Here is a 27,465-nt window from a genome sequence, read left to right on the forward strand (position 1 = left end):
GCAACGATCAAGGTCTATTGGTACAATGTTGCGAAACTGTGTCGACGATCAGCCCACACATCATTAAATCTATTAATTATCGAGTAGACGCAGCGGGACTTTAGGAAACGCGATAAGGAATATTTTACGTACATATTCGCATAATTTATTTTCATTTTAATATATTAGATATTGTTCGTGTAGAATATATGTATATATATATATATATATATATATATATATATATATATATAACATATGACTTGCGCGCTATCATCGTTATTATCGTAACGATAGAGATACGCCATTTCACGATATAATTTACACAAAAAATAACTGTACAATAGCTCTTGCATTCTCCTTTCGAGAGCATACACCCGCGCTATACAGTTACGCGCACACGAGGAAACTTTATCACACTTGTTACATTTTCATCACTTTATCCCACGTTTCGTCGTTATTTGTAGGGGCGACGCAGAACCAAGTACTGCTTGGAGTCGAATATATTAAAGTAAAAAATAAACAAAAAGATCACTTTAAAAATTGCAGGATTAAAGGAACATATAGAGGAAGTCACGCGCTGTGATTATATAATAAGTAAACGATCACACATGCGATTACTAAATGCCTAAACTGTTTCTCGTCTTTTCGTAGCCATAGTATATGTGCCAAGTAAATTTGTCGAACGACAAGAATACGAGATTAGTCTCTTTTTATAATCCACAGATGTCCTGCTTTCCACTTATGATATGATAACAGATATGAAAGCTATCCTGTTTCAGCAAACATATAATGATATGCATATTTCTCTTGTTATCAAATCGTAGACACGTGTCGTATCTATGATAACATATTATTTATCATTAAATATTATTGATATAGAAAGTAAAACATACATGAAAAAAATGCTAAACTTTACAACTATAATAAAAGATATATAGGTGCTGTCATTTGTTGCTGAATGTTTGTATAATTTATTCTAATAAGGTATGACAGCTCCACGCAAAGACGAAAAACAGCTGTTCGGGTTCGGATCGATTCGAGGAATCTATTTTTGAAATAGAAAGCAAATACAAAGCAACTGAGAAGCCTGGCAGGTACCATGTCCGCCGCAATTAACCGCTAATTAATTAATTAGCATGTGTCACAGACCGTTCAAATTGCTATTTTACCATCTGACCGCAATCGATCTCGATATACATATAAATTTACACTTTGGTATACAAATATATAATCTAATTAGCGCGTATAGGCGCCGTTCCATTCAGTTGTGTCCTTCGACGAGTCGATTTGTGTCGAAAACTATTGTACAACATATATTTTAGAAAATCAACTCCCTCTCCCTGTCTTCATTCTCTCTCTACATCGAAAGTCTGTCGTAGTAAATATATGTACAATACAATCAGGTACAATAGTAGCGTATATGGAGATTGATCACTTTCTAGGAAGACGAACAGAGAGAAATAGATGGATGAAGGAGGGGGAACGATGGTGAGAACGAAGAGGGAGGAGAATTAAGAGACAAGGTAAGACAGAGAGAGAGAGAGAGAGAGAGAGAGAGAGAGAGAAAGAGAACAAAAATTTTTCTCATCGTATTTCGCAAGATCGACGTATTTATAACTTCTTCAACTTATATGTTAAATATATAGAACAATTTTGATTAAGATATACGAGTTCAACGCGAAAAAGTTGAATGTTTGGTCTATTTGATCAGCAGATCTGTGGAATCCGTAAAAATCTAATTGACGGAAATGAAGTAGTGTAGAGTCTATTATACATATAAACATTATATATGTATATATGTATGTATATCACCTGTTTCGCGCAGGACACAAGCCCTGATAATTGAGACAAGGAAACCAGTTGCCACTGGATACGATCTGTAAAAGATAAACTATATGCCGTATTTTTTTCTCTTTTTGATGTAACTGTAGGACGATCACTACGGCTCCGTTTTGTGCGTTCTAGCAATCAGTGGCGTCAATATAATGACTATTGGTCCGCTTGTTCGCTGGTCTCCTCGTTATCAGACACCGACATTGACGGCATCCTATCGTGATTTGTGCAGTTCTCCGCTTGACACTTGCTCTCGGCGATTTCCAGCCAATGTTGCTTATTCATCCTGACCCCATCAACGAGCGGTACAAGTTTATCCGATAGTTGGGCAAATGCCTATCAAAGTAAACGCGAAGAGTAATAAAATATACGGAAAGATAAAATATTTTATTAAATGATATCAATTTATCAGATCATACGCACCTCGTAAATAGGAAGGCAGATTGAATCGATAAAGCCGACTTGCATCATTGGCAATTGATCCTCTTTCTCTCGATTCATAATATCCTATAAAATACAAACGCGTTCGCATAAAAGAGCGTTTTCAAAATCTATACATCTATTATGTATACATATTGATATTACTCACTATAGGCGTAATGTTGAGCGTCCGTCTCTCTATGTCGCCCTGCTCGAAAAACTCGCTACTAACGAGCTCGGCTACTCTTTTTTCGACTTCCCACGGTTTCGTAATCGCGGCCAGATCGCAGACTGTCATCAGCATTCCGCGCAAAAGATCTCGGTGATCACTGTAAGCCCAGTTGTAACCACCACTGCGTGCTAAACTAAGAAAAGCGCCACGCTTTCTAAAGTAAACGGCCAAATCGGTTGAGAGTATCGCTTCTTCGAGAACCTTCACTACGCGTGAATATTCTTCCGGTGAAAGATTCGATAGAATTTGATTGCCTTGACTGCTCAAGATCATCAGGCATTGATCAAAGTGATGATGTTCCATCGTCGAGGTCGAATATAACTGTGCCAATGGCGAAGAGGCTCTGAAAACGATGAAATAGTATTTCAGTATAAGTAAGGAATTTCTCATAATTGATTCGAAAATAAATAATAGTGCTCACTTTATTTGAAAAGAATTGTTTGTTCCACGATGATCAAGATCGTGACATAAGCAGGCAATGATAAGCGCAAGACATTCAATTTCACCAAAGATCTTCCACCATTGCGTAGCCTAAAACGACGGAAAAATTATATTCTCATTTCGTAAATAAGAATCTCGATATTGCACTCATTTAAAAAAAGGACTTACTGTCAGAATAGCGAACATCATTTGAGCCACATTAAAAGCGTGTCGCCAATTGTGATACGTAACGTTTCGATAGTTTTTCTTCACACTCAGCAACCAACGACAAAGTACGTCGTAATCGATGTGAAACCGTTCGACAAAGTCCAAATCGAGAAACATTCTGAGACACGCGATGAGAGTCTCGTCATCCTCCATGTGTATATCGTCAAACTTGAAATCGTGCAATTGAAAATGCACTGATGACGGAACTCTTAAATTCTGTTGGCAAAGAATGGATAATAAACGTTTAAAAAATTACAAGATATCGGCAAGCAAATAGCTAGAAGCATACCTACCCTCAATCGCTGCGCGTCTTCCAATGACGCCGTTGCATGGTAACTCAATACTTCTAAAGTGACGCTCTGTTTCGCCATTGCTATTATAGCCTTCTCATACCTGAGTAATAAACAAATGACACAATACATCAGATTGTATATTCAAAGAGTAGATTCAAGAGATGTACGTATATACTTACATGTGCGTATTATGAATCCCCATCCCGCAGAATATCGCGAACGCTTCGACGAAATTCTCATCATTCTTTGTAAAAAGCAGATCGTCGAATTTATTGATCAACTGAATGACACCGATTATCTGACCGGAGGAATTCTTGATGGCCATGCAAAGAATTGTACGATGCCTAAAACCGGTACCATCATCTACTAACGGATCGAATCTCGGATCCTCATAAGCGCTTGGTATGTTGACAGTCTATAAATCGCTTTTTTTTATCATCTTGAACACTAATATTTTCGCAATCGTGTCGAAATAGAAGAATGATACTCACTTCACCGGTTGTCGCTACGTAACCCGTGATGCCAACATTAATAGGAAATCTACTCTCAAACGGACTGCAAAAAAAAAAAAAAAAAAGATTTGTAGAATTTATCGAAAAAATAACCGAAATGATAATTATAAATGCCTTTATTTACCTAGTACGAGAATCAGAATCCTCGCCAGCGAGATCGTTTGCCTCGAAGTCGAAGACACGCGAGAAACTGCCTTTTGAAGCTTTGTGCACGAGCAACACCTGAAAACAATCATGACCTTCTAACACGTTCTCTTTCGCTCATATAAACATATCTCATTCTCGCAGTAAACGTTTATGTTAATTACCTGAACACGTTGGCATTGAATCAACGATTGCGTATGCGTAAGAATTCTCAAAACCATGTGCTCTATCGTGCTTTGTTCCTCGAAAATCATTCGAGCCAGATCCAATAGAACCTAATGTTAATATGTATTAGACAAAATACAATTATATATCTTCCGTCTCGTAATTCTGATCAATAAAATCGGCATTTACCTGATTTCTTTTCACTTCCAATTGACTTTTTTCGTAAAGCTGCGCGTTTCTCAAGCCGATACCACAGAACTGTAAATAACCGGCGAAAACCTTTTCGTCCTGCGCAGTGAATTGTCCTTCGCCACCGAGCTTGTTGATTACCTGTGCTACGCCGATGACGTCACTATTGCAATCTTTAATAGGCATGCACAGTAAGGCACGCGTACGGTATCCCGTTAATGCGTCAATTTCGCGATTAAATCTGGAGTCCTGGAATATATCGAAATTATTTTATACACATTATATTAATTACATGTATGTTACATTATATATATGCATATATCATCAAAGTATTCCTGTTATCAAAATATTTCTGTTCGATTTTTTCTTCAGGAGTACAAAATTAAATCAAATTATTCTTGCCAATTAATGATAATCAAAATAGAGATTAAAAAGCGCATCAGATAAGGTATATATTCGTGCATATTTATTTATATCAGAAACGATCGCATTTCGGATACGCAAATTATCATGATTCATCGAGAATTTCCAATGATTATATATAATAATCGACCAGGTGGTGCAAAACGCATCACGCGCTCTCATTAGATAGAAAAGATAGATAAACAGTAATTCCAAGTCCTTACCTTATAAGCATCTGGTATATTGACGGGTTCCCCGCTCTCAGCGACATAGCCAACGATTCCGGTGCCCCAGGGAATTTTAATTTCATCTTTCTTTTCCATCTCCAGCAAAGTCGATCTCGAACAAACATCGAAGAGCTTCGATACTAGACATCGGTTCCTCGGACAGGATGATTGATCATTACGTTGCGGATCCCCGTTGTCAATGTCGTTGACGGCGTTCTCGTGATTTTCGACACGAGAAGACGACACACTGACAGCGGTACCGCTTCTCTCGCCCTGGACGAGAAACAGTGAGCCACGATCCGCGTGGAGAAGCGTGCTCACATTCTGCAAGATTTTATGGCACAACGATCTCACATCCAGCTCGTTGCATATGTCCTTGACCTGATGGAATTAAACGTCTTAAGGATAGAAGCTCGACGATGTACTTCCGCGCAACTACCTACCAACTCGAAAATGAGATCCTTCTCGTCGAGATGCCTGAGCTCGTGCCTGGATCGTCTCTGAGGTCGATTCGAATTACCGGATCCGACTTGGGTATTACCCGATTGACCCATTTCACCTGGCGACACACTCAGAAAAGTCGGCGTTCCGTCGATCGTGTTGACGATCGGTTTGAGAAGGCCCCCTCGTTCAAATTCATGCGCCGAGATCTTGCGCACGGGTGTCGTGGCTCCCGAACCACCGCCACGTCCGGAGGACGAGTTGCCGCCGTGAGTCGGGCTAGAGAGCTCCATGCAGCTGCTGGACGACGAAGTCGGCGTCGCGTGTGACACCAGCCACATGTCTACAGTCTGTCGTGTCGCCTTCCTAATGATCCAGAAGTCAAAAACACTAGTAAAAATCTAATAATAGCAATTTTTGGGAATACTTGTCTAAAGATTAAGATTATAGTATCAGAAGAAAAGGAGCAATAATACAAAAAGAAGAAAAAAAAACCATACCGCTTTAAAAAAAGAACATTGTTAAATAATAAACGTATACAGCAAAGCGATTCAATTGTCATTTAACAAACGTGATAACGAGTAAAGGATTTGATGATGTCGAAGAAACAGTAACGCCCCAAGTAACAAACGCACATGATACGTTATTTAACGTCCAAATAACGTGCGTTTTCTACCTGGGGCGAATCTTTTTCGTCTAAATCATCAAATCAGAGGGAGAATAATACCGTAAAAAGTAATCGTTAACGAAGTCGGGATGCTCGTCGAGCCAAGCCTCCATACGAGCGTACTCTGGATCGTACACCGTCGACGTTGAGGAGTAATAAGCACCGCTGCCACCGCTGCCGCCACTTCCATCTTGCACCTGTTGCAACATACTCTGGTTGACCATGCCGCTCTGTGCTCCTTGCACCCCCTGTACGCAGGGAGCCGCCGTTTCCGCCGTCATCCTCGGCTCCTCGATGCTCCGCAAGTGCAGGCCTGCATTTATGCCGTTGTATTAATTACAGAATCATTCATCATTTCATCAAGAACATTTTGTTTCACGTAAATCATCGCGATTATCCGTTACAAGTTAGCAATTTAATTTCTCGCTCGCTCACTCTTGCCGAAACGTAACGAGAATTCGATAACTGTGGAGAACTCTGAGAAGTCGTATATCAATTATAACAAAGTTTTAATAGAATGTTAATTTTAATCCCGGAGAAGTCTTACAATTGTAACGTATCTTTCAAGTGGATAGATGGAAGAGAATCGCGAAGAGAAACGCGTTTTCCTTTTCAACATATTTCGAGGCAACGAGATTTATTCGCTCACATCTCTCGACGTAGCGATTCCGTCATGCGTACGCTCATCGCACGCACGCACGCACGCACGCACACACGACACGACACGACACGACACGACACGACACATCGCGTACGGCTGTGAGAGCGGATATTGCACATCAAAGGAAAACCACATGGTAACGTCATCGTCATCGCCCTCCCCTCCCCCTCGCACTTCTCTGCTCCGACTTGACGCAAAGGTAAGGCGCGCGCTCGTCATGATGTCTAAAGTGTAAGATGCGTATTTTATTCGTAGGCTTTTAATCTTTGGTTCGATCGAAGCCAAATTTTACCTCTATCAGCTGGGATATTCCCATCGATCGTCGATTCGTATTTTGATATATACGCGATCCCTCTTATCGTGATTGTGCTTCAAATATATCTGATGATTTTTTGATAATACGAAAATGTATTTCGGGGAGAAATTATTTTGAATGAACGGATGCTTATCGTGGTAAAGAAATTTTTTTTCCATGGTCACAATTTTTTCTCGAAACTTTATAATCGATGTTTCTTTTTTCAATGATTACGATTCTTTCATATTTTATATGAATAAATTCCTTTCGCGCGTGATATTAAAGAAGTAGTATTGTATTAAAATGATGCGAATAAAGTGAATATACATTAATATTTTATATTGTACCACGTATCGTACATTTCGATATAAAATACAATATGAAATATCTTGTAAAGAAGATATTCATTTTTCGTTTATCTAAATCTATATCTTTTTTAAATCCATGCAAGAAAATGTAGAGTTCGTCGGAGGAGCGAGGAGTGATCTGGCGACCAAATGTAAACGAAATCCGTGGAAAAACACGATACGGATTATACCGGGTAAATTTCCTACGAAACGTGAGCGCGCGTTCTCTTCACGGGTGAGTTGCCGCATGTCGCATTGGTCCTGCTCATTCGAACTGTCGATTATCAACTACCGACTGATGTCGTATACGTGTACGGATGTCGCCACGATAATCGGCTATAGCGGAGTGTAATCGCGTGAAATATTAGCTTTCTCGGCGACGCAGCGTAATGCAGGAAGCTCTGTGTGTAACTGACGAATTACCCCGTTGGAAAAGACAATGATTCTCCACACACGATATAACGGATCGAAATCTTGTTCTACATTTTCGAATTTGTTCGAAGTAGAATTATATTTTATATACCGTTTGTTCCGTGCTACAAGACATACATCAATTTATTCTTATTCATTAATTTATTGCGTGATATTAAGTGATCGATATGTATTGCCTAATTGTTTTTTTTCCCCCCCCAAAGTTTCATTATCTTCCATATCACACGCGCGGGAAAATCACAGGAATTTTTTATTGCAGGTTTGCAGCAAGGCAAATACGTTACGCAATGTCGCTGCATTTTTATCAGAATCTTGCAATTCCTCTACAATGTCTCTGCGACGTAGCTATAATTTGCAGAATTCTAATGTTGCTGCGATGTGTGACTGAAAGATTCTGTACGGGTTAAATCAGTTCGAAGTATACATTTTTCTCTCCGAACATTACGTTACAGATCATCTCGTGTTAGAAAAATTTAACCTTCGATAAATTAGATTTGAATTATGCCCGATTGACAATATTTTATGTAAAAACAGCATGGTACACGTGGGTGGGCTGATTTTCCTCTATGTTCCCGCGCTTCCTTTCCCTCTCCTTTTCTCTCTTTCTCTTTCTCTTTTTCTCTGATGTTACTAGCAATTTCAAACTATTCGATTCTTAAACGCGTGCTGAATATCGATAGTCCGCTTAAATAAGTTACGGATTGTGTGGACGAGCGAGTGCGAACGCGACGTGCATTTTAAAAATCGTTATACGAGATATCCCTGCCAAAGCGTACGTCATTTAATAATCTACGAATTCTTACCCGAAATTCGAGTAACTTTTTCTACAACGAAGATATCAAAAAGGAAGATCATTCATTACAAACTCTCAATATCATGTTTTTGTAATTAAATCTCCATAGAAATTCTGTCAAAGTAAAGTTTACTCGAGAATCTAATTGAAAAATATAATTATCTTTTTATCCCTCTAAAACTAAATTTTCCAAAATCCTTTCTATCGACAATCGCATATACAATAATTCGAGATTTACGTGTCTCGATATTTTTATAAAGAAAATAATCCATTCATAAATTTGTTCAAAGAATCCGCGATTCAAAGAAAATGCGTCGAAGGACATCCTTTATACGAATGTCCATGAAAAAAATCAAACAAGCGAAGTATAAAATAATCGAACGAAAACAAGACAGAAGATATCGCGAAGTTTTGATCAGCTTCCGTATCTCCATACGCGCCTACAACGAATGTTCTTTTCGTTGCGACGCCTTTTTATTATGTTGAGGACGATCGCGATTATAATGAATACACTTTACGTTTAACGAGTCCTCGTGAACGTCATTGCTTTCGCTATTCGTCGATGACACACGCAACAGGGAAAACGATAACTATTGGATATACTACTGGGAGATAGTAGAAGCCAAACAACACTGAAATTAAAGCTTACAAGTCAGCTGATAATCATACCCGTTTTAAAGTTCGATGAAGTTATCTATGCGGCAAAGTTATTCCGATAATGCGTCGTCGGTCGTCGCCTAGGGTCCAGAGACATTCGTAAACATTTTCTCTCACTAGTATACTTGAAATTACTAAAAAAATTAGATGCTAAATATTGAACATTGGATGGTTATGAATAAATAAACGCATAATTTATCGAGTATTTTCGAATCTTCGCATCTCTCCAAGTGATTATTTCGTCTTTCGGATACGTAAACGCTCCTCTTCCTCGTACGACAGACTGCTATATGCACGAGTACGAAAGGCACAGTTATACAAAAGGCGAACACGCTGGCGTTTCGCACGCTTGTAGCAAACGGCACGGTCGGAAAGCTGAGAAACCGACCGACCGGCCTTCACGCGCCTTCGCCTCGGCCCGAGGCCCGATGGCGCCAAGCTGACCTATCTGCTCGCCACCGAGCTGGCCGCGGTCTTACTTTACTTCGACCGGTCGCAGATCGATCAACCATCCGATCGTCGTTCCTCATTATAGGTATCATTAAAGAAATTTTCCCGGAATTACGTATTACGAAGATAAAGCGTGTCGCGACTAATCTAATAAGGAGATTTTATGGAACGAGACCTTGAAGAGATGAAGCGTGCGAATAATAAAAAGCATATGATCGATTAGTTCGGGAATCGAATTAAATCCGCTATAGATTACATCGATTTGGTACTTGCCAGATGGGAAATTTACTACTTTTTCAGAAAAGCGAAAAATTGAGTGAAGCTATAAATCGCTAAATCATTTTCTAAGAATCATAAATCTTGTATTCGAGATAGATAAGGACTTGAAAATTGTCGGAAGATTTCTCGCTGTTTTCGCGTTAATCGATCAACGATAATTCGATGCTTCGTTTAAAGAGCGAAATAGAAATCTGGCGGAACCAAATTTTATATGGATTCTTAGAACTGATGACGCAAATATAGCGGACGGACCAGTTTCCCAGAAAGCGGAAGCGACTGAAACCGCGCGTTCCATGTAACCGAGATCGGGTCGGCAAGGTCGAAGGACTCGAAAGGTGGAAGGACAACGAGGCGAAAAAAGGATTTATCGTCTTTTGGCCAGGCGTCGATTCCCCCGCGTTCGCGTTCAAATGTACGTGATACCAAGAAGAGGCCGTTGAAACCTGCTCTCGGACCGGTCGCCGGTTCTTCGTTTTCTGACAGCATCACAGACTCTCTTCCCCCCCCCCCCTGCCGTCTACCCGCCAAGTCTGCGTACTCGGTCGTCACTGCCGTCAAGTTCAATGCTACCGTTTTCTTTCAAATCCGCGTATGAAAACGAATTAAATCGATTCGCGATCTTATCTCTCGTAGTTGTTTGTTCCACTCAAATCTTATGTCATTAATAGCCGCGAAATTAGTAATCGCGTGTCATCTACGCACGCTCTTCAATTTCTACTTTGAAAACGTATCGTGCAAATATCCAGAATATTTCCAGTTCGCGATTTTAAACAGGGATCAATCATCTTTTAAAGCCAGCACATATTGCGATGGAACACTCATTTAAATCTGCGATTAGTATTGTAGACGATCCGCTTAGATCGCGATACATACATTTGAGATTTCTTTTAAAGTTCAATCTCATCGTGATTACCGTAATTTCTGCAAAGTTAGCAAAAGCTATTTTCAGAATTTCGATATATTTGCTCGATTCTTTCACAAAGAATCTCGTTGTCGAATTTCCGATACATTTAAAAAAGAGATTTGAAAAATCAGCCTAATCCAAAAATGTTAATATCGCAAGAAATTTCTCTTGTACGTTGAATAATAAGTGACCAAATAATTATCAAATAACATAAATATCTAAAGTATTTAAAATATATACATAAGTGTCTGTCAAGAGTAATGCGGATTGGCTGGACCGAACTTTTCTTGTATCCATACTGTAAAAAAAAAAATTTGGACTGAAACTTTAGACAAAGTGTCTGCCGCTTTTTTGCATCTGAATTTTCAGATCCGTTTCAATTTTCAGACAAACTCCTCTAAACTTTTAGAGAAACGACTCTGACGATTAAGACAGATTGCCGGAAATTTCTTTCACAGGGTGTCTATATTCGAATCTTATAAAAAAATTCCCTTATCTTCCAGATATTTTTGTTCAAAATTCCAAGTAAAGAAAATAATTTAAAGATTTTTCGATGCAATTTCCTAATATAAATTTTTTTATTCTACGCGTTTTCTAATGTTTTTTTCTCTTATACGAAGGAAAACATAAAATCACTTAAGTTTCAAGTGTCAGATTTTTAACTTGTATAACATTTTTATTTTTTGTTACTAAAAATTAAAATAAAGAAAATCTATTGCATATTCAATGTTTTGTTAAGATATTGAACAGAGATAGATATATATTTATAATATATTTTAGCGGATTGTTTATTGCTTACAGTATAAGAGCAAAATTATGAAAGAGAAAAATTTTTTTTTAATTCCCCGAGTCTCAAAAAGATTCCACGAGAATTCCCTGATTTCTCCAGGTACAAAAAAATTCCCCGACAATTCCAGGTTTTCCATGTTTTTCCAGAGAGCAGACACCCTGTTTGAGACACCGAGAAAATTCAGACAAAAACGTGTCTGAATGTTTGGAAAATTTTTTACAGCGCAAGATTCGAGCGGCATAGCGGCTGAGGAAATCGAAATCGACTCTGGAGGAAGTATGCGGCATTCTTCGCAGCCAGCTTTAATTCCAAGGAGAAGAGGAAGCTCGTCATCGAGCTCCACTTTCGGCATGCGTCGAGGTAAACGTTTGAGCTACGCAAGGCGACACACGCAGCTATATTAAACTCGACCAACACGTGTGAGCGTGCGTATCGTCACGTCGTCTCGTTGCAAAAGAGATTCGTAGCCCACACGAAACGATCGACAAACACGAGATATATCTATATATCTGAGTTTAAAGCGTTACACTTTTCTCGCTTTACTCCCGGTTCTCTTCCATCGCATATTTCATCGATATTTCACTCGTACGTGTGAAAAAGTTACTCCGTTACGTAAAGTCATCTTGTAAGTCGTGGAAGAAGAGATTGCGAGATAATCCAAGTCGAATTGTTTCGCGATTATTTCTGATAAAAAATTCATTTAAATCGTACACGTGGAGCGAAGAAAATATCGAAGGCAAAGAGCAACGCTCTCGTGACACTCGAAGGAAATTGCACACGAATATCGCACGTCGTCGAGGAGCCAACGACGCTTTTCTCGTAATCTGCCAAGTTACGCAACGAAATAGCGGGAGTTACCTTGGCCAATGCAAATAAGTCGTCGTTATTCGTCCCGTACGATTGCTCCTGCAATCGGTAAGCGTCGCGACCACACGCTCTCGCGATCGATTAGTTGCGGTGTATTTGGAAGACAAAAATCGAACAAGATCATCCCGATCACATTTCCCCTTCCCCGCGTACTTGTGCGAAAAATTATATGAAATTTATTATCTCGTCTCGCGCGTGTGAATCTTTTCTCGTATCGAGATCAGGCCAAGTTTACTTTTAGAAATCGGACAAAATTTCTAAACAATAGATTTCCACGACTTGTAAGATCATCTATTATTTGTTTCTTTTTCGCGTATGAAAACACGGGACGATAAGATTTGGTCAATCGATGACACGGATTGGCCATTGTTGTCATTCTTTCGGATAACGGGAGTTGTTGACGCAATCGTCAAATGCGTAAATAAACAGTCTCGTCGATAAATCGCGATATCGGATCGGATCGGAGCGCAAAAGTGCGCTCCGATATCTCTCCTCGCGATGGAAATTCCACATTAAATTCAAAGTTTACGCGATTCTCTTGTGCCGGAGATATAAAGCGCTTATCGTTAACTGTAAATCTTATCGTGACATTAGCATCGTGCCCGATCAAAAATCGGCAACGGCGCGTATTCGTGCACACGAATGCAATAGCCTGTCCTTTGCGGGAACGTGCCCATCATTTAATTACAGAAAGAAAGAGAGAGAGAGAGAGAGAGAGAGAAAGCGACATATATGAAGAAGTCGTCGCTCGTCTCACTTTCCTTCGGTCGCCAACTTTTTATTTTAGACACGATTCTTTATGACGTATCAGTTTTTTTACACAAACTAGCATATGTTACATAGCTTAGTAATTTACATCGAAAAGATAACGCCGGATTGTTGAGGGCGATAACAAGAAACGAAAACAACTTCACACACACATACGCATTACGTATCGATATTTATATATATATAGAAAGAGAGAGAGAGAGAGAGAGAGAGAGAGAGAGAAAAAGAGAGAAATACTTTTTATAAATATATACATATATTTCTCTGTAGCTAGAAAATTCGTTTTACGGATATATTGCCGCGAGAGTGTGTCTACATTGACGATGCAACGCGAAGGTTAACGAGTCGTGCATTTAAAAGACGAGATATCTCACCTCCGGATGTATAACGCTACACGCGCCAAGTTCGTGTGGCGTATACACGGATATTATAAAATTTTCGTCAATGTGTCTTACAATGTAATCCGACCTGCGCGCCCTACGTTATTACGCTATTACGATCTAGGGGGCTTTTAACGGGGGCCGCCGATGCTACGCACGACGGAATCACGTTGCCGCGTAATGCACGCACGTCTCAACGCATCGTTGCGCATACGGATGAACGAGAAACATGCGTGCATCCAGACATTGGACCCACCGTTCACGCTTACGGCGAGCGGTGACGATTTTCGAGCTAATTCTGCACATGCGGTGAGATTAGCAACGGTTATAGGATAGGTGAAGGGAGAGAGAGGGAGAGCGAGAAGAGAGATTCGTTAGCGACGAGGAAAGAAAATTATTATTATTAGCGCGGAACGTTTGCGGGTGCAGCTACGGGATGAACTTACATTGATCGAATATCTTAAGCATCGCTTTCTTCAGCTGCATAATCGTGCTGGTGAGCGCGGCGTCGAGGAACAACAATAACAACGATACGAAGCACGATCTCTGCCGTACAGTGGTTCGCTCGATCGATCCTGATGATGTCCATCGTCGATAAGGCGAAACCTTCAAAGAGCCACTGACCGTCGACCGACAACAGGACGCTGCATCTCGCCGCACGACGCGGTCGCGATCGCTCGGCGGCGAGTCGACATCCTCTCTTTCTTCTCCTTTCGCTTCCTCTAGGTCAGAGCGAGCGCGCGCGCACGTGTCCGTATGTACGCGCGCGTATACGTGCGCTCGTTGCGTGCGTTCGTGCGTGCACGATGCATTCACGACTGGAGGATACACTGTGTGCGCGTACCACCACCACCACCACCACCACCACCACGTAGCGAGGAAGTCGTCACTTCCGGCGAGCTGGAATCCGCACGATGAATGAACTCGTTCGCATAATCGCTCCCTACGTGCGAATTCTATCCGATAACATCGACACGTGGCCGGACCGGAGCTACAGAGAGAGCTTTAAAGTACGATCGACAAAGTGATCGCAGCTGCCTAGTTACACTTGGCGAATATGCTCGTTTCGCTCTGGGAAACCGATTGCAGCTCGCCCTGGTCACATCTTATCGCGCCTGATATACGTATACGCGAGTTGCCCGACTCGCTACGTTCGCGATGCAACACGGAAACCGACAAAGTCAACGGAAAAGTCAACTGAATCCGTTTACAATCCGTCCACCTTCAAGGACAATTTTTTAATCGTGCCTCCAAAACGAAGATGGAAGACTCGATGCGATCACAAAAAAAAAAAACCACACTATTATAAAGCGAACAACCGCGTAAGATTTCACGCTGCTCGAAAGGCGCGTTTGTTCTTCGAAGAATTCGGTATTTATCGTGAGATTCCGTAGCTGCGCGTACACTCTTTCCTCTCTCTCTCTCTCTCTCTCTCTCTCTCTCTCTCTCTCTCTCTCTCTCTCTCTCTCTCTCTCTCTCTTTCGCGAGTATCACGAAATATCGCTCGATCATCGATGTTTTCGTATTCGGGCGGCGAACGTTGTCGCGCGAGAGAAATCGCGTTTCATCGCTTCGTCTACGCACTACTGATCGCTTTTTTCTTCTTTTTTTTTTTCCTACAAAGTCACATCGTTGAGCGAGCTTTGGAAAAATGGAAAACTCATTGTCAGTGCACCGAGCAAAATTCGCTGCTTCGCGTGTTACGAGACACTGGCGCGATGCATCGACTACGCACGTGGCGAGCTGCACGCAAGTTTAGTCGCGACTGTTACGAGCCTGATCGAATGGAGTCGAGTCGAGTCAGTCGAGTCGAGTTCAACCGAGTCGTGGTGCGGCGCGTTGTGACGTTTCGAACCCTAAGAGGGGGAAGAAAGAAAGAGAGAGAGAGAGAGAAGGAGACAAAGTTTCTAATTCCGATTAAGTACTGCATCGTATTTTCAGGGTAAATCAAATTATCGAGCGTAATCGGAAGACGAGATGTTGCGGACTTATCGGAGAAACACGAACCGCATCAGTGTATAACATGTGACACACCGAATGACAAACGAAAATCATTACACGGAGCATGAGCGGTATTCGTGGAAAAAAAGTTTTGTCGATCTTTAGCGCGAGCTGACACGAGATAAATACATTTTTTTATCTCGCTCACCATTGTACATAATGCGCTTGCATCGTCACATTCGTGCGATAAGTACGCGCGCGTGTACGAATGCGTGTTACCCGTGCACGCGTCACCAGATAGAAGGAGGGAGAAGAAGAACGGGAGGCAGAGAGAGGCAGAGAGAGAGAGAGAGAGAGGCAGAATTAAAGAAGCGTCCATACCAGACAAGACCTCGTTATATAGCGAGTAGTCACATCTCCCACCTTCTTCGTTCTATTCGAAAGACAGAGGATATAGATTTATCTAAGGCTACGTTTTCGGATAACGCATACGTTATATCCGCATTTCATTTTTATCCTTTCAAGACTTCTCATCGCTCATCGCATCCATATTGGATTACAACGTCGGAAGAGAAAAATTTTATAAATCTCTTTCTTACGCCAGAGGCGTCGAGATAAATCAGGTTCTTTTTTCTCCCCGCGACGCTCGCGTGAATGATCAAGTAAGAAAAAAAAAAAAAAAAGAGTTAATCACTCGCTGCTCGCGGATTTAAAACGGAGAAAAAAAAAATCGTCTTTAGACCGAGAGACAAAGCGAGGCTAGAAGAGACGCAGCGCACGCTTTCCCACTCTGTTACTCGGTAAACTTGCGTGCGATAAGCACGCGTGAGCGTGCCGTACCGATGCACGTACCCGCATACATACGCGACGCGCCATGTCGCGTCGGATTATGCAACTGATGAGGTAGCGTTCGTGGTATCGCACGGTACACATCGTGATAAGAGTCCGGCGTGAGTTGGGCGCGTCAGCAGAGCCGAGGCGAGGGAGCGAGAGTTCTTCGAGAGGAAGAAACTCGCGGTCCGCGAGACACTCGCGCACTTTTGCGATTACAATTGTCACTACACCGACACGTTTAGCTGTAATAATCGCCGACGAGTCGATTCGAAGAACGCATCTTTTATCCGCTCCTCCCGGCGAAGAGTTTCGCGCGTCGTTATAGCCGAGCAACACTGGCTCGCGAACAGACGGATTTCTCTTCGCGGATGATGCGTTTCGCGAGAGCGACGCTCGCGACTCTCTCTCTCTCTCCTCTCTCTCCTCTAATCGCGACTCGCCGAGGAATATGTATGCTTCTCGCGTTCGTAAATCATCGCGTCGTTATTCTTCTTTTTCCGCATGTATCATCCGTTTCTACGATTCAGCGATGATTTACCCGCGGATTCGATCCGCGACAAACACAACGGATTCTAGATGTATCGAGACTGATTAACATTCTTGCATGATCATTATCTCAAGAGTCATAATTAACGCAAATATTTTTATCGCGCTCGCATTCCGGACTGGCTCTCCCCTACGTACGTATTATTTCCCTCCCCTCTTTTTCATGTTTTTCCCCTCTTATTATGGTAATTTATTTATTGCAATTTCGGCATGTATTTTCATCGTGGGCAAGAAAATTGTACGTTTTGGAAATAACGCATTAACGACGATGAGTCTGATCCTTTACGCGATATTATCGCAGATATTATCGTAACCTTGACCGATCCACGCTCGTGCTTCTCTCGACATTAACACGGTCGCTCAATTCCTATGATAATCCCTTGCCCTATACGCGCCTGTCACCATCGAAGAAACGATCTCTTCATACGAGATTCTTTCATCTTTCCCATCTTTTTTTTTTTTTCTCATCCGCCTGCGCGTTCCGCCAGAGACACGTCGGACTTCGACATTTGTGAGAGCGGAAAGCCGTAACCTTCGTAAATTAGCGGCATCCTAATTGACGTATCCGTTCGCATAGACTTTCCGCACTGTGTAAAGACGTAGCGACTACCAACTTATGAGAATAATAAAGCAGAATGAATCGGATTGCTCGACGGACGTCAAAAGAAGCTTTTAATCAAAAGTGGAACTTGAGCAAATAAAAAGTATAACTCGAGCCGATTAAAAAAACTAAGGTGATACAAAGATTATCAAAACGTCAACAAAGCAAACGAAGATTTGTCAGATGGCGTAAATGAAGAGAGGAATCTCGTGTAAAGCGTTACTGTTGGGCGCTATTCGTTAGAGAGAGAGAGAGAGAGAAAGAAACAAAGTTGCGGTGAAGATTCAGGATTTGACGTGACGGGTCAACGAGTCTGGGTCAAACGAGCATGCGACTCGTATCGAATTAGCTTGTCGCACTGAAATTGACCTCCAGGCTAATTCCATGATTCACGTTTGCGCACGCGTGTCGGTACACGCCATATATAGGGTAATTCATAAATTTTATCTCTTTTCAGGAACACGGCGAGCCTAGGAAGAAGGAGGTCGTGAAATGTCGTGGTTCGCGTTAAATGATTTATCTTATAATATAAAATAATCTTGCGATCCTCCCTGTTGATGAAAATTTTCGTCCATTCTGCATCGAATGCGAGATTGTTGTAGCGTGCGGGCAAAAGAAAGAAAGAAAGAAAAAAAAGAAGGCTAATCTATTTCGACGCGTGGCGGGAGAAAAAAAAATGCGATTTCTCGCTACTGACATTTACAATCCAATATGACTTTGCGATGGACATGGGTGGTTCGCTTGGCAACTGCCTTTCGTCGGAATTTCAATTCAATTCTATTCTCCGTTTTATTTATCGCCCGCTCGGACGAACACTCCTCCACCAATCGTCGAATAAATCGTCGTGCTCGTTGCGATGCGTTAAGAAAGAAGCGACGTCGGCTTGAAAATTCGCCAATGGACGAATTTTCGAGGAGGGGGGGGGGGAATTTTTTTTTTTTTAAATAAAAAACTTACCCGGCTTCCTGCGGGAGCTCCAAAGCACGGGAGGATGCGCGGATGCGGCGACGGCAGCGGCGGGGTTACCGCCGGAGGCAGCCAGCTTGACTGCGTTCCGCGAACCTACAAACCAACAAATACTCTTTTTGCAAATCAAATTTTTATACTTTTATCGCTTTTTATATTTGTACTTTGCGCCAAATTGTCGTCTGTGTGAGTGTATATGTGCAAGAGAGAGAGAGAGAGAGAGAGAGAGAGAGAGAGAGAGAGAGGGAGGGAGGGGGCGAGGGGAGGGGGGTATTTTCAAAACGCGCGAAAAAGGCATGAAAAGAGTAACGGTTGTTACATATTTTCGGCCAAATACATATATTAGATCGTTTGTTTGCACAGCCCCTCGCTGGTTATCGGATACTTGCTAAATGTACAGCGGATAATTTTTCTGTAGCGATTATATACGATTAATCGAGAATTAAAGATACCGTGGCGCGCGAGGGATCGAGTGGGAGAAGGGGTGGAGGGGGGGGGAAGGAGAAACATCTTGTAACGCGAGAGGGTGCAATATCTCGAAAGCGCTGGAATCAAGACGGAACATCGCTGTCACGAGGAAGGGAAAGGGTGAAGAGGGGTGGGGAGGGGAGGGGAGGTCATTATCGATGGCTCATTAAAACGAGTACAACGCAAGCAATACGAAGCAATACGACGCGCTTCGCTCGGTATTCGGTTTCACTGTCGCGAATGATAAAGCGACAAGCGAGGACATTGAATCGCAGGTGTCGCGCAGGCGGATTCTTCGTCGGGCGAATTGATAATTTTTCGCACGATTATTTGCCATCTCTATATACAGGACAGAGAGTATCCTAATTTTACAGCGGAGAAAATTTCCCAATGATATATTCCCGGAAAAATAAGATTCGCTTCAGATGTCACGGAACGACTACTATAGCTATTACAGGTTGATAATACTTAACGGCTACTGCCAGGTAAGGCTATCTTGTGCGAGTAACGAGCACGCGGCGGAAGGAGACGCGCGTAATAACGAGCACAGGAAGAGAACAACTTGTGCATTTTAATTGTGCCATACAGATCGTGTCGGTGTTTTTTTTTTTTTTTTTTTTTTTTTTTTTTTTTTTTTTTTTTTTTTAAATAAAAATCGCGCTCATCAAACTTACAAAATCCGTCCGGTTGCTCCTCGATTTCAGGACTAGACGAGGTAGCGCAGCTGCAGGTGCACGAACAGAGTAATCTTCTCCTGCCGTCACCCTTCCCCTTGGCCAGATAACGACACTGTCGTTCACGAATAGCCATCGCGTATACGTAAAGGAAGACGCGAAACGTCGTCGCGCGGGGAAGGTACCCGGGGACGAGGATACCCGTCGAATGAGGGAAATCGGAGGGTGCTCGCTGATGGCCGGTTGAATTCACGGTTGAATTAACCTTGAGTGGCTAGCAGGATTGGTAGCAGGGGAAAACGATATGCGTGCTCCGACACGATTCCTCATACGACAACTATATACGCCCATATATCCGTTACTTTCTATATATCCCATCGGTCGATACCGATCTCATCTCTTACGACTTTCATTCGACAATCGTTAACTAATACGATCGCCAATCGATACGTGCATTAAACTTCCGATCTGCGCCTCCGCATCTCATCGGCTTAATGGCCAGTGTCGCGCACGCTCCAAACGTTATTTCTGGGGTCACTTTGGGACGGCTAACTGTTTCGATTACGCAAAAGGACGATAAAGCGATTGTATCTAATATAAAACGCCCTTAGATTACCACATTTATGTGTATATATATATATATATAGGGTGTCCCATTTTAAAGGACCCACTCAAATATCTCAGAAACACTGCGTTAAATCGAAAAATGTTTCAAACAATAGTTTTGTGGCTTCAAGGGGGCCAGAAGATGGTGACAATGATTTGACTTTGGAAAATCATTTGAAGGTCATGTAAAGGTCAACTTTAAAATCTTAAATGGAAACCCCCATTTTTTATTTAGCGTTCTTGTAGCTTATCTCGAGAGCTTTCCAAAACACTATAATAAAGTATTTTTTCATTAAGTACTTTTTGAGTTATTTTATATTTTATATAATCTGACATATTTTGATATAAAAAATAAAATATTTTGTAAAATATTCAGTTTTCAATAATCTTACCGTAATACTTTTATGTACAGAATAATGAGACAAATCAATTAGTGTAAAAAAAAAAAAAAAAAAAACACGTAAATAATTTTCTTAAAAACAATTATTTTTTTATACCAATTGATTTATCTCGTTATTCTGTACATAAAAGTATTACGGTAAGATAATCGAAAACTGAATATTTTACGAAATATTGTATTTTATTTTATATATCAAAATATGTCAGATTATATAAAATATAAAATAACTCAAAAAGTACTTAATGAAAAAATACTTTATTATAGTGTTAACGCAGTGTTTCTGAGATATTTGAGTGGGTCCTTTAAAATGGGACACTTTGTATATATATATATATATATCTCGGGGGAAAAAAAACTGCTAACTCGCATACGTTTTATTCGAACGACACTCCTTTCTCAGCAACGATATCATAATTTCATTATCTTTCGACAGATATCTTTCGTTACTTTTCCGTTGGCCCGGTCTACGTTTGTTCGCTCTAAACTCGGTCGTCGTTCTCGATGAACAACGAGCGATAAGCAATATTAATCAAAGAGCTTTCGAGGGATAAAAGATGTTTGCTTCAATTTTCCTTTGTAGCCCACGGATCTCCGATCGTGGTTAAATCCTGTAATGTGTCTTATGAAACGTATGCACGCTAGAATCGATCGACATGCACGCAAAATTCATAAATATTAATTTGATTATCGTGTGCAGTATTTTAAGAACTCATTTTACCGAAAGCCAGCGCGCCTCGTGTCATATTGTAATCCTCGAGATTTGAATATACGGGGTGCTGTATTTCTCGCGCACGTCTTTTAATAATAGATAATGTACAAGAAACAAAAACATCCTGAATCCTGAGAGTTATATATCATGTTTATCAGATTCGAGCTTTAAAATGTTTTTAGAAACAGAGCGAGATAATTACCGTCACGTTTGTTTGTTTTTTTTTCCCTCTTGAAAAACATTTATTATTTGATTTTTCCGAATTTTCAAATACAAATGATAACGCGAAAGAACCAATATCCCCGAGCATCGCTTGCGACATATTTACATTATCATATCGATCGTTCCTTCGGCAAATAACAGCCACGTATCGTAAGTGATACTTGGAAACGCGCGCGCACAACGGAATATGTTATATATCAGGTTTGTAAAATGCGCATATACTGAGGATCTCGATATGATGATTAAAAAATGATTAACTCTTATTGACACGTAAAGGTAATCAGTGACATAACTGGTATCGAAGTGTCGTTCCAAGATAAGATCGTTCAAAGATCCGCCATTCCGGCACGCAGATGTGGAGACGGAAGCGTATATAAAGGCATAGAATGATAATGCATATTGTGCCTATGCGTTATTGGCCATTTACGTAATAATAAGCATCGATATAGTTGTCCCTTGTATACGTTATAGATAGAGTTCAATAGCATCCGATAAGCAAGCTCGGCAAGCTACTTGCCGATGGCTGCAACCTCTTTTGCCCTCCTTTTGCTTCGCTTCGGTAGCGATTCTTTAGCAAGAGGATTTCCTTCCACTGGATTCGTCACCGCGCTTATCATATCCGCGTATTTCTGCGGTTGTCGCGTCGCAGAGGTGAAAAATTTTGGCGTGAAGCAAAAAGCATGGAAGAAAAAGCATCTATCGAAATTGAAAATTAGTGAAAAAAGGAAAGATCGTTAATATTATTTATTAAAATAGTATACAATTATTATGCTATAAATACCGCGTCCAGGCTCCACCTGGCCATTCCTTTTTCACTAATTGATATTTATTATTCGAACCTTGTGTAATTTTTTTAATTTTATTGTTGTAAATATTCCTATTTATTCGTAAAATATCTCAAAAATTTGAAAAGATTTTTGAATGATTTTGATCATTTGGAATGTTCTTTTTTTTTTTAAATCGATTTTTCTTTAACGAGAATTTTGTATGTGTGAGTAGAAGATTGTAATAATTTTCAAATTATAAAGAAAGAAAAGGATTTTTCACGTATTAAATTTTCAAGAATCAAGAGGAATATATTCCTTATTCATTTTGATAGAAATTTATCTTAATAGAAAATATTCTATTTAAAATCTTTATGTATAATTATAAAGATATATGACACGCGTACACGAAAAAAAAAAAGGACAGAATATTAGAAATAAGGAGATTATGCGATAATCTTGTTCGTTAAGAAAGAATCGATTTTTCAAACTGGTCAATGATTATGTCATTAAAGGGCTCATCCGAGCTTTTTGGGATATCCTATATATAGACGTGCGAGTTACATGAAATCATTTTCTATGACAAGAAAAATGAATACGTATTTTTCTTGTATATAATATAACCACGGTATACATAAATCTTTTATCTGCGTCATAAAAAACGGAAACGCAACGTGAAGAAATACGCGATAAAGTTCGCGATTCGCCTCGTGTACTTAGTCGACTAAACATCAAAGTAACTACATTTCATTTTTATTCGTATTACTTTGCAACAAGTTTCCTTTAAATACATTTACATAATGAGATTAAAGTTAAAGAAATCAGACGAGACATTAGATTTGCAACATAAATGTTATTTTTTTTGTCTAATGTAAATGAAACTTTTTATTTTTTATATTTTTATAAAATGATATATATATTTTATATATTTTTTTCCTCCATTCTCTCTCTCTCTCTCTCTCTCTCTCTCTCTCTCTCTCTCTCTCTTTCTTTATAGAGACAAATACATAGAGTTAATTGGCGATAATCTTTATTTATATAATTCACTTCACATATGATATATTTCCGCTAGATGCGTTATCAAAATACTATCCAGTTTGAAAGTATGCCACAATGTTTCAAAAAGGTTGGAAACCGCTGCGATAGTATTTATCGAATGAGTCGCCGTTTGTGCTTTTTTTGTGTGTGTGTGTGCGCGCGCGCGCGTGCGTGTGTGTGTGTGTGTGTGTGTATACGCGCGCGCGCTCAGTGCGAGCACATCGCTTTCTTTTTCACTGAACACGCGCTATCTTGGTCGTCTTCGAGAGTGTCAACTTTCTGTTAGCCAGTCATAGCACGTTCAAAGACGTATTAGAAATCTCACGGTGGCTCATCGTCGATCGAAATGTCCGACTTTCGCGTCCACGCGGACCAAAACGACTCATTAATTTCATACATACGAATTTCACAGAGATACGAGAAATGATGTTCCGAGGTCGGGTAGATAAAAATGGGTAAAAAGCGATAATGTGTTTTCCGTCCAATAGCCGCAGATAAGGTTATCGCATTCGAATCACAAGTGGTTCCTTCACTCGCAACCCGCGCAGCCTATTCCACTTAATTAAGCGCGACTGAAAAAAATGGTCTACTTTTTTTTTTTCGGCTTGCACTACCTACGCTTTTAATTTTTTCCCTCTTTTTCCATCTTCAATAATAGAATAAAGAAATTAAATAAATAATTTATATAAACGCATCACGTTTTTAGCAAAGAAAATTCTAATTCAATTAAAAAGATAGATAGGAGAACAAATTATTTGGATTACGTTCTAAATAAATATTTTTTATTCGCTTATCGATCGCGAAATTTGAGTAGAATTTGATAGTTAAGAGCCCAGTCTACTCAAGTATAAAGAATTAATTTTTAGAAATTCTTCTATTGAAAAATATTATAAATTGATCTTTTTGTTTCGACGTTTTACATTAAGTAAATATTTTATTGATTTTTAAATAATACGTCAGTATTTTTTTTTTTTATTTTGGATATATGTTTATTTTTTTTTTGTTTTGTTCAATACGAACCTCTGTGCGTAGCATGTTTAAAAATGACGATATAACATATATCGCTCTTCGTGTCTGAAATAAAAAAAAAAAAACTCGGTTTTAAGATTTGGGGGGGGGGGGATACTTAATCTAACGTTGTTAGAAAAAAATTGAAAAATAACAAAGTGATGTCATTTTGAAATTAGATATTTTCAGAATTTATCAGAAACCAGTTTTTTAAATTCCAATTAGTTTCGATATCTCAAAAATATATCCTACGAAATGAAACTGGACCGAGTTTTTTTTTTCCATTTCAGACAATTAATCTTTTAATTTTTATTATATTTCATCATAAATAAAAATTTAATAATTCTAAATAATATATTTTTTTAATTAATATAAATTTATTTTTATCTTAAATTTAACCGCAATTGCTGGCACTTTTTATTGATTAACAATTAAATTTAAATTTCTATTAATAATTCTCATTAAAATAATTATTTTATATATTAAATTTTAATTGTTAAAATCAATTATTTAATTACCAAAATTTATACACGAGAAGCAGCATGTCACGCCGTTATTTTTAAAAACGCGTCGCGCGAAGACTCGTATTGAACAAAAAAAAAGTTAATATCCAAGATTAAAAAACATTGTGCTATTTAAGCATCGATAAAACCATATGCGAAACGTCAAAAATATCAATTTCTAATATTTAAAAAAAAAAAAAAAGTTTCTAAAAATCATCAATTTTTCATACCGCTATAGAGTAGACTGAACCCTTAAATCGCGTGCTCTTGAGTAATCGCGACGATGATTTGACGAAAGACGGCAACGATATAGCCAATCGACGCTGTAAGGCCGTTTACCGGCAGGAAATAATCAGTCGGATCCCGCGCAATGTACGCTGCGTGTTAACCTTGCACTTGCAACAATATTGCGCATTTCGTGCGGCGCCTCGACTTGGCGTAGCTTCGTTCGCGCCGAGCGCACGACGATATCTACGATACTTTATCGCGGTATCTCGTCCATCGTACGCTACATATATTAAATGAAAACAGACGCTGGTCTGTCGCGACGTTTCGCGCAAGGGAAGAAGAACGCGAGACCAGATAGATAACGGACGCTGTTAATTTCGCTCGCTTTATCTCCCCGCGATAGTTTCGAGCTTATGCAATTTTGCAACGGCCGCAAAGCTAATTACCGCGAGAGCTTGCATTTATCTCCCCTTTTTCTTTCTCGCATCTTCTTCTTCTCTTTTTTTTTTTCGCGCGCGCTTCGAAGAACATAGCATGTGTATCACCTTTATTTCCGGAGTAATAAAATGTAAGTATCGCGCTGTTCGGGAACGCGCCTTCCCCGGTTCAAGGGTACCGGATACCCGGGGCGTGGTATCTTATTGTTAGCTTTGCATGAGAAAGAAGCTACATTTACCTGTACATTGTATATGTCCAGATGTTTCGAGGTGGTCGACATGTTTATACGCAACTATAGCGTACCGCGTGATGCGCGAGAATAAAGCGGATATATTTTTAACGCCGTTTCAGCATCTTTCTCGAACAAAGAATACTCGAACGCGCGCAATTCCACGTCGATACCGGGAGAGAGACAGAGACAGACAGACAGACAGACAGAGAGAGAGAGAGAGAGAGAGAGAGAGAGAGAGAGAGAGAAAAGAGAGGAGCCTACGTAAATAACGCATTCTACCGTAATCTTTAACGATGCGAGCGAGTCAGAAATTACAGCGCGGAATATTTTAACAGATCTTACAGTTATCTCTTTGCATGTATAAATAATAAAAATGCGATGTAAAAATATAACATCGTATAATAAAATACCGCGGCGACGTGTCGCTCGACTGCGTCGTGACACTTTGAGAGGCGCGCGTTTTATTCTCTGCAGCAAACTTTATTTTACACGCGCATCGAAGTAAAATCATATATAGGATAATATACCGCGCTCCCCCGTCGCGTCTCTTTCCCTCTCGTCCCTATCACTCGCGGTATCTATCTCGCTCCTCGCATACGCGATGTAGATACATTATCGTAATTTTTACAAAATATAAAAGTGTCGTATAGTGTTGGTTTGGGCGCCAATCGTAATCGCAATCGTCATCCGATATCGTAAACGCGCAACCGCGAACTAACGGCGTGCGGACGTACCTTTTCGAGACAAAAACGACGTTGCGGAGGTTGCGAGGTCGTACCCTCGTCGGTGAAATTCCGATCGACTTCCGTGAGTCGGGATTCCAAACGAGAATCTCTCTCTCTCTCTCTCTCTCTCTCTCTCTCTCTCTCTCTCTCTCTCTTTCTCTCTCGATCTTCGTGTTGCGCGTGTCCCCGGTACACACGTCGCGACGTTATCCACGAGAACGATAACGGTCGAATTTTTGACACCCGAGACGCGCCGATCGCGGCTCCAGTGAAAAGAAAAAGGACGGAAGGAGGCAGCGTCGACGCCTGTCGTTGGCGCGTCCTTGGCGCGGCGCGTCGCGTCGCGTGGCGTGGCGTAGCGTGGCGTGGCGTGACGCTTCCACCAGCTTCCACGGCGGACTGCGTGCCTGCACCGGACTGCACTGGCTGATAAACCGACACCGACACATTGACGAGATATTATTACAGGCGCACACTCTTCTCTTTCTTTCACAAGAGTGTTACGTGGCTTGAAAAATTCGCCGTTTGCCAGCGCCCTCTGAGGCTCGCAAAGTAGGCATCGACAAGCCGATATCGGCAGATGATAACGAGAAAGGCTCCTTTTTTTTCCCTTTTTTTTTTATAAAAGTGCATAATAATATCGCGTCGCGCATAAATAATACGGGTGTATAGAAAGTTCGGGGAAAAACGTCGAGATTTTAAATTCTAAAAATTATAGAGTCAGAATTTTGTATATTCAGATATAATTTAATTAGCATCGCGGAAAAGCGACAACAATACACTT

General features: G+C 40.4%; 1 protein-coding gene across 5 annotated transcripts; it reads right to left on the reverse strand.

The window, feature by feature from the left end:
* Positions 1-135: 135 nt before the first annotated feature.
* Positions 136-27,031, reverse strand: LOC138943615 (dual 3',5'-cyclic-AMP and -GMP phosphodiesterase 11). 5 transcript variants are annotated; one of them, XM_070314591.1, is made up of 17 exons: positions 25,963-26,777; positions 19,809-19,905; positions 18,658-18,762; positions 6,216-6,468; positions 5,491-5,854; positions 5,045-5,428; positions 4,419-4,667; positions 4,229-4,339; positions 4,045-4,142; positions 3,900-3,963; positions 3,588-3,823; positions 3,409-3,508; positions 3,077-3,331; positions 2,889-2,998; positions 2,405-2,810; positions 2,239-2,322; positions 136-2,151 (listed from the first exon to the last, which is right to left on the reverse strand). In XM_070314591.1, the coding sequence occupies exons 1-17, from the start codon at positions 26,002-26,004 to the stop codon at positions 1,972-1,974; spliced, it is 3,138 nt and encodes a 1,045-aa protein (XP_070170692.1). In that variant the 5' UTR covers positions 26,005-26,777; the 3' UTR covers positions 136-1,971. The 5 variants fall into 5 exon arrangements, with proteins under 5 accessions (XP_070170692.1, XP_070170686.1, XP_070170700.1 ...); XM_070314585.1 differs by having other exon boundaries at positions 19,809-19,923; XM_070314599.1 differs by lacking the exon at positions 19,809-19,905 and having other exon boundaries at positions 26,691-27,031.
* Positions 27,032-27,465: the final 434 nt, after the last annotated feature.

The sequence above is a fragment of the Polyergus mexicanus genome, unplaced genomic scaffold (assembly GCF_030449975.1).
Source record: "Polyergus mexicanus isolate NDT 795.1 unplaced genomic scaffold, iyPolMexi1.0 SCAF_2, whole genome shotgun sequence".
NCBI lineage: Eukaryota > Metazoa > Arthropoda > Insecta > Hymenoptera > Formicidae > Polyergus > Polyergus mexicanus.

What these genes read in the sequence shown, in the direction of transcription:
- LOC138943615 (XM_070314585.1), bottom strand. Translation starts at nt 26,004, where the DNA reads ATGTCGACCACCTCGAAACATCTGGACATATACAATGTACAG. An exon ending in GGAGCAACCGGACGGATTTT is followed by an intron (nt 18,763 to 19,808) that starts GTAAGTTTGATG and finishes GTTGGTTTGTAG; the next exon opens with GTTCGCGGAACGCAGTCAAG. An exon ending in GGGATTCATAATACGCACAT is followed by an intron (nt 3,509 to 3,587) that starts GTAAGTATATAC and finishes TTTATTACTCAG; the next exon opens with GTATGAGAAGGCTATAATAG.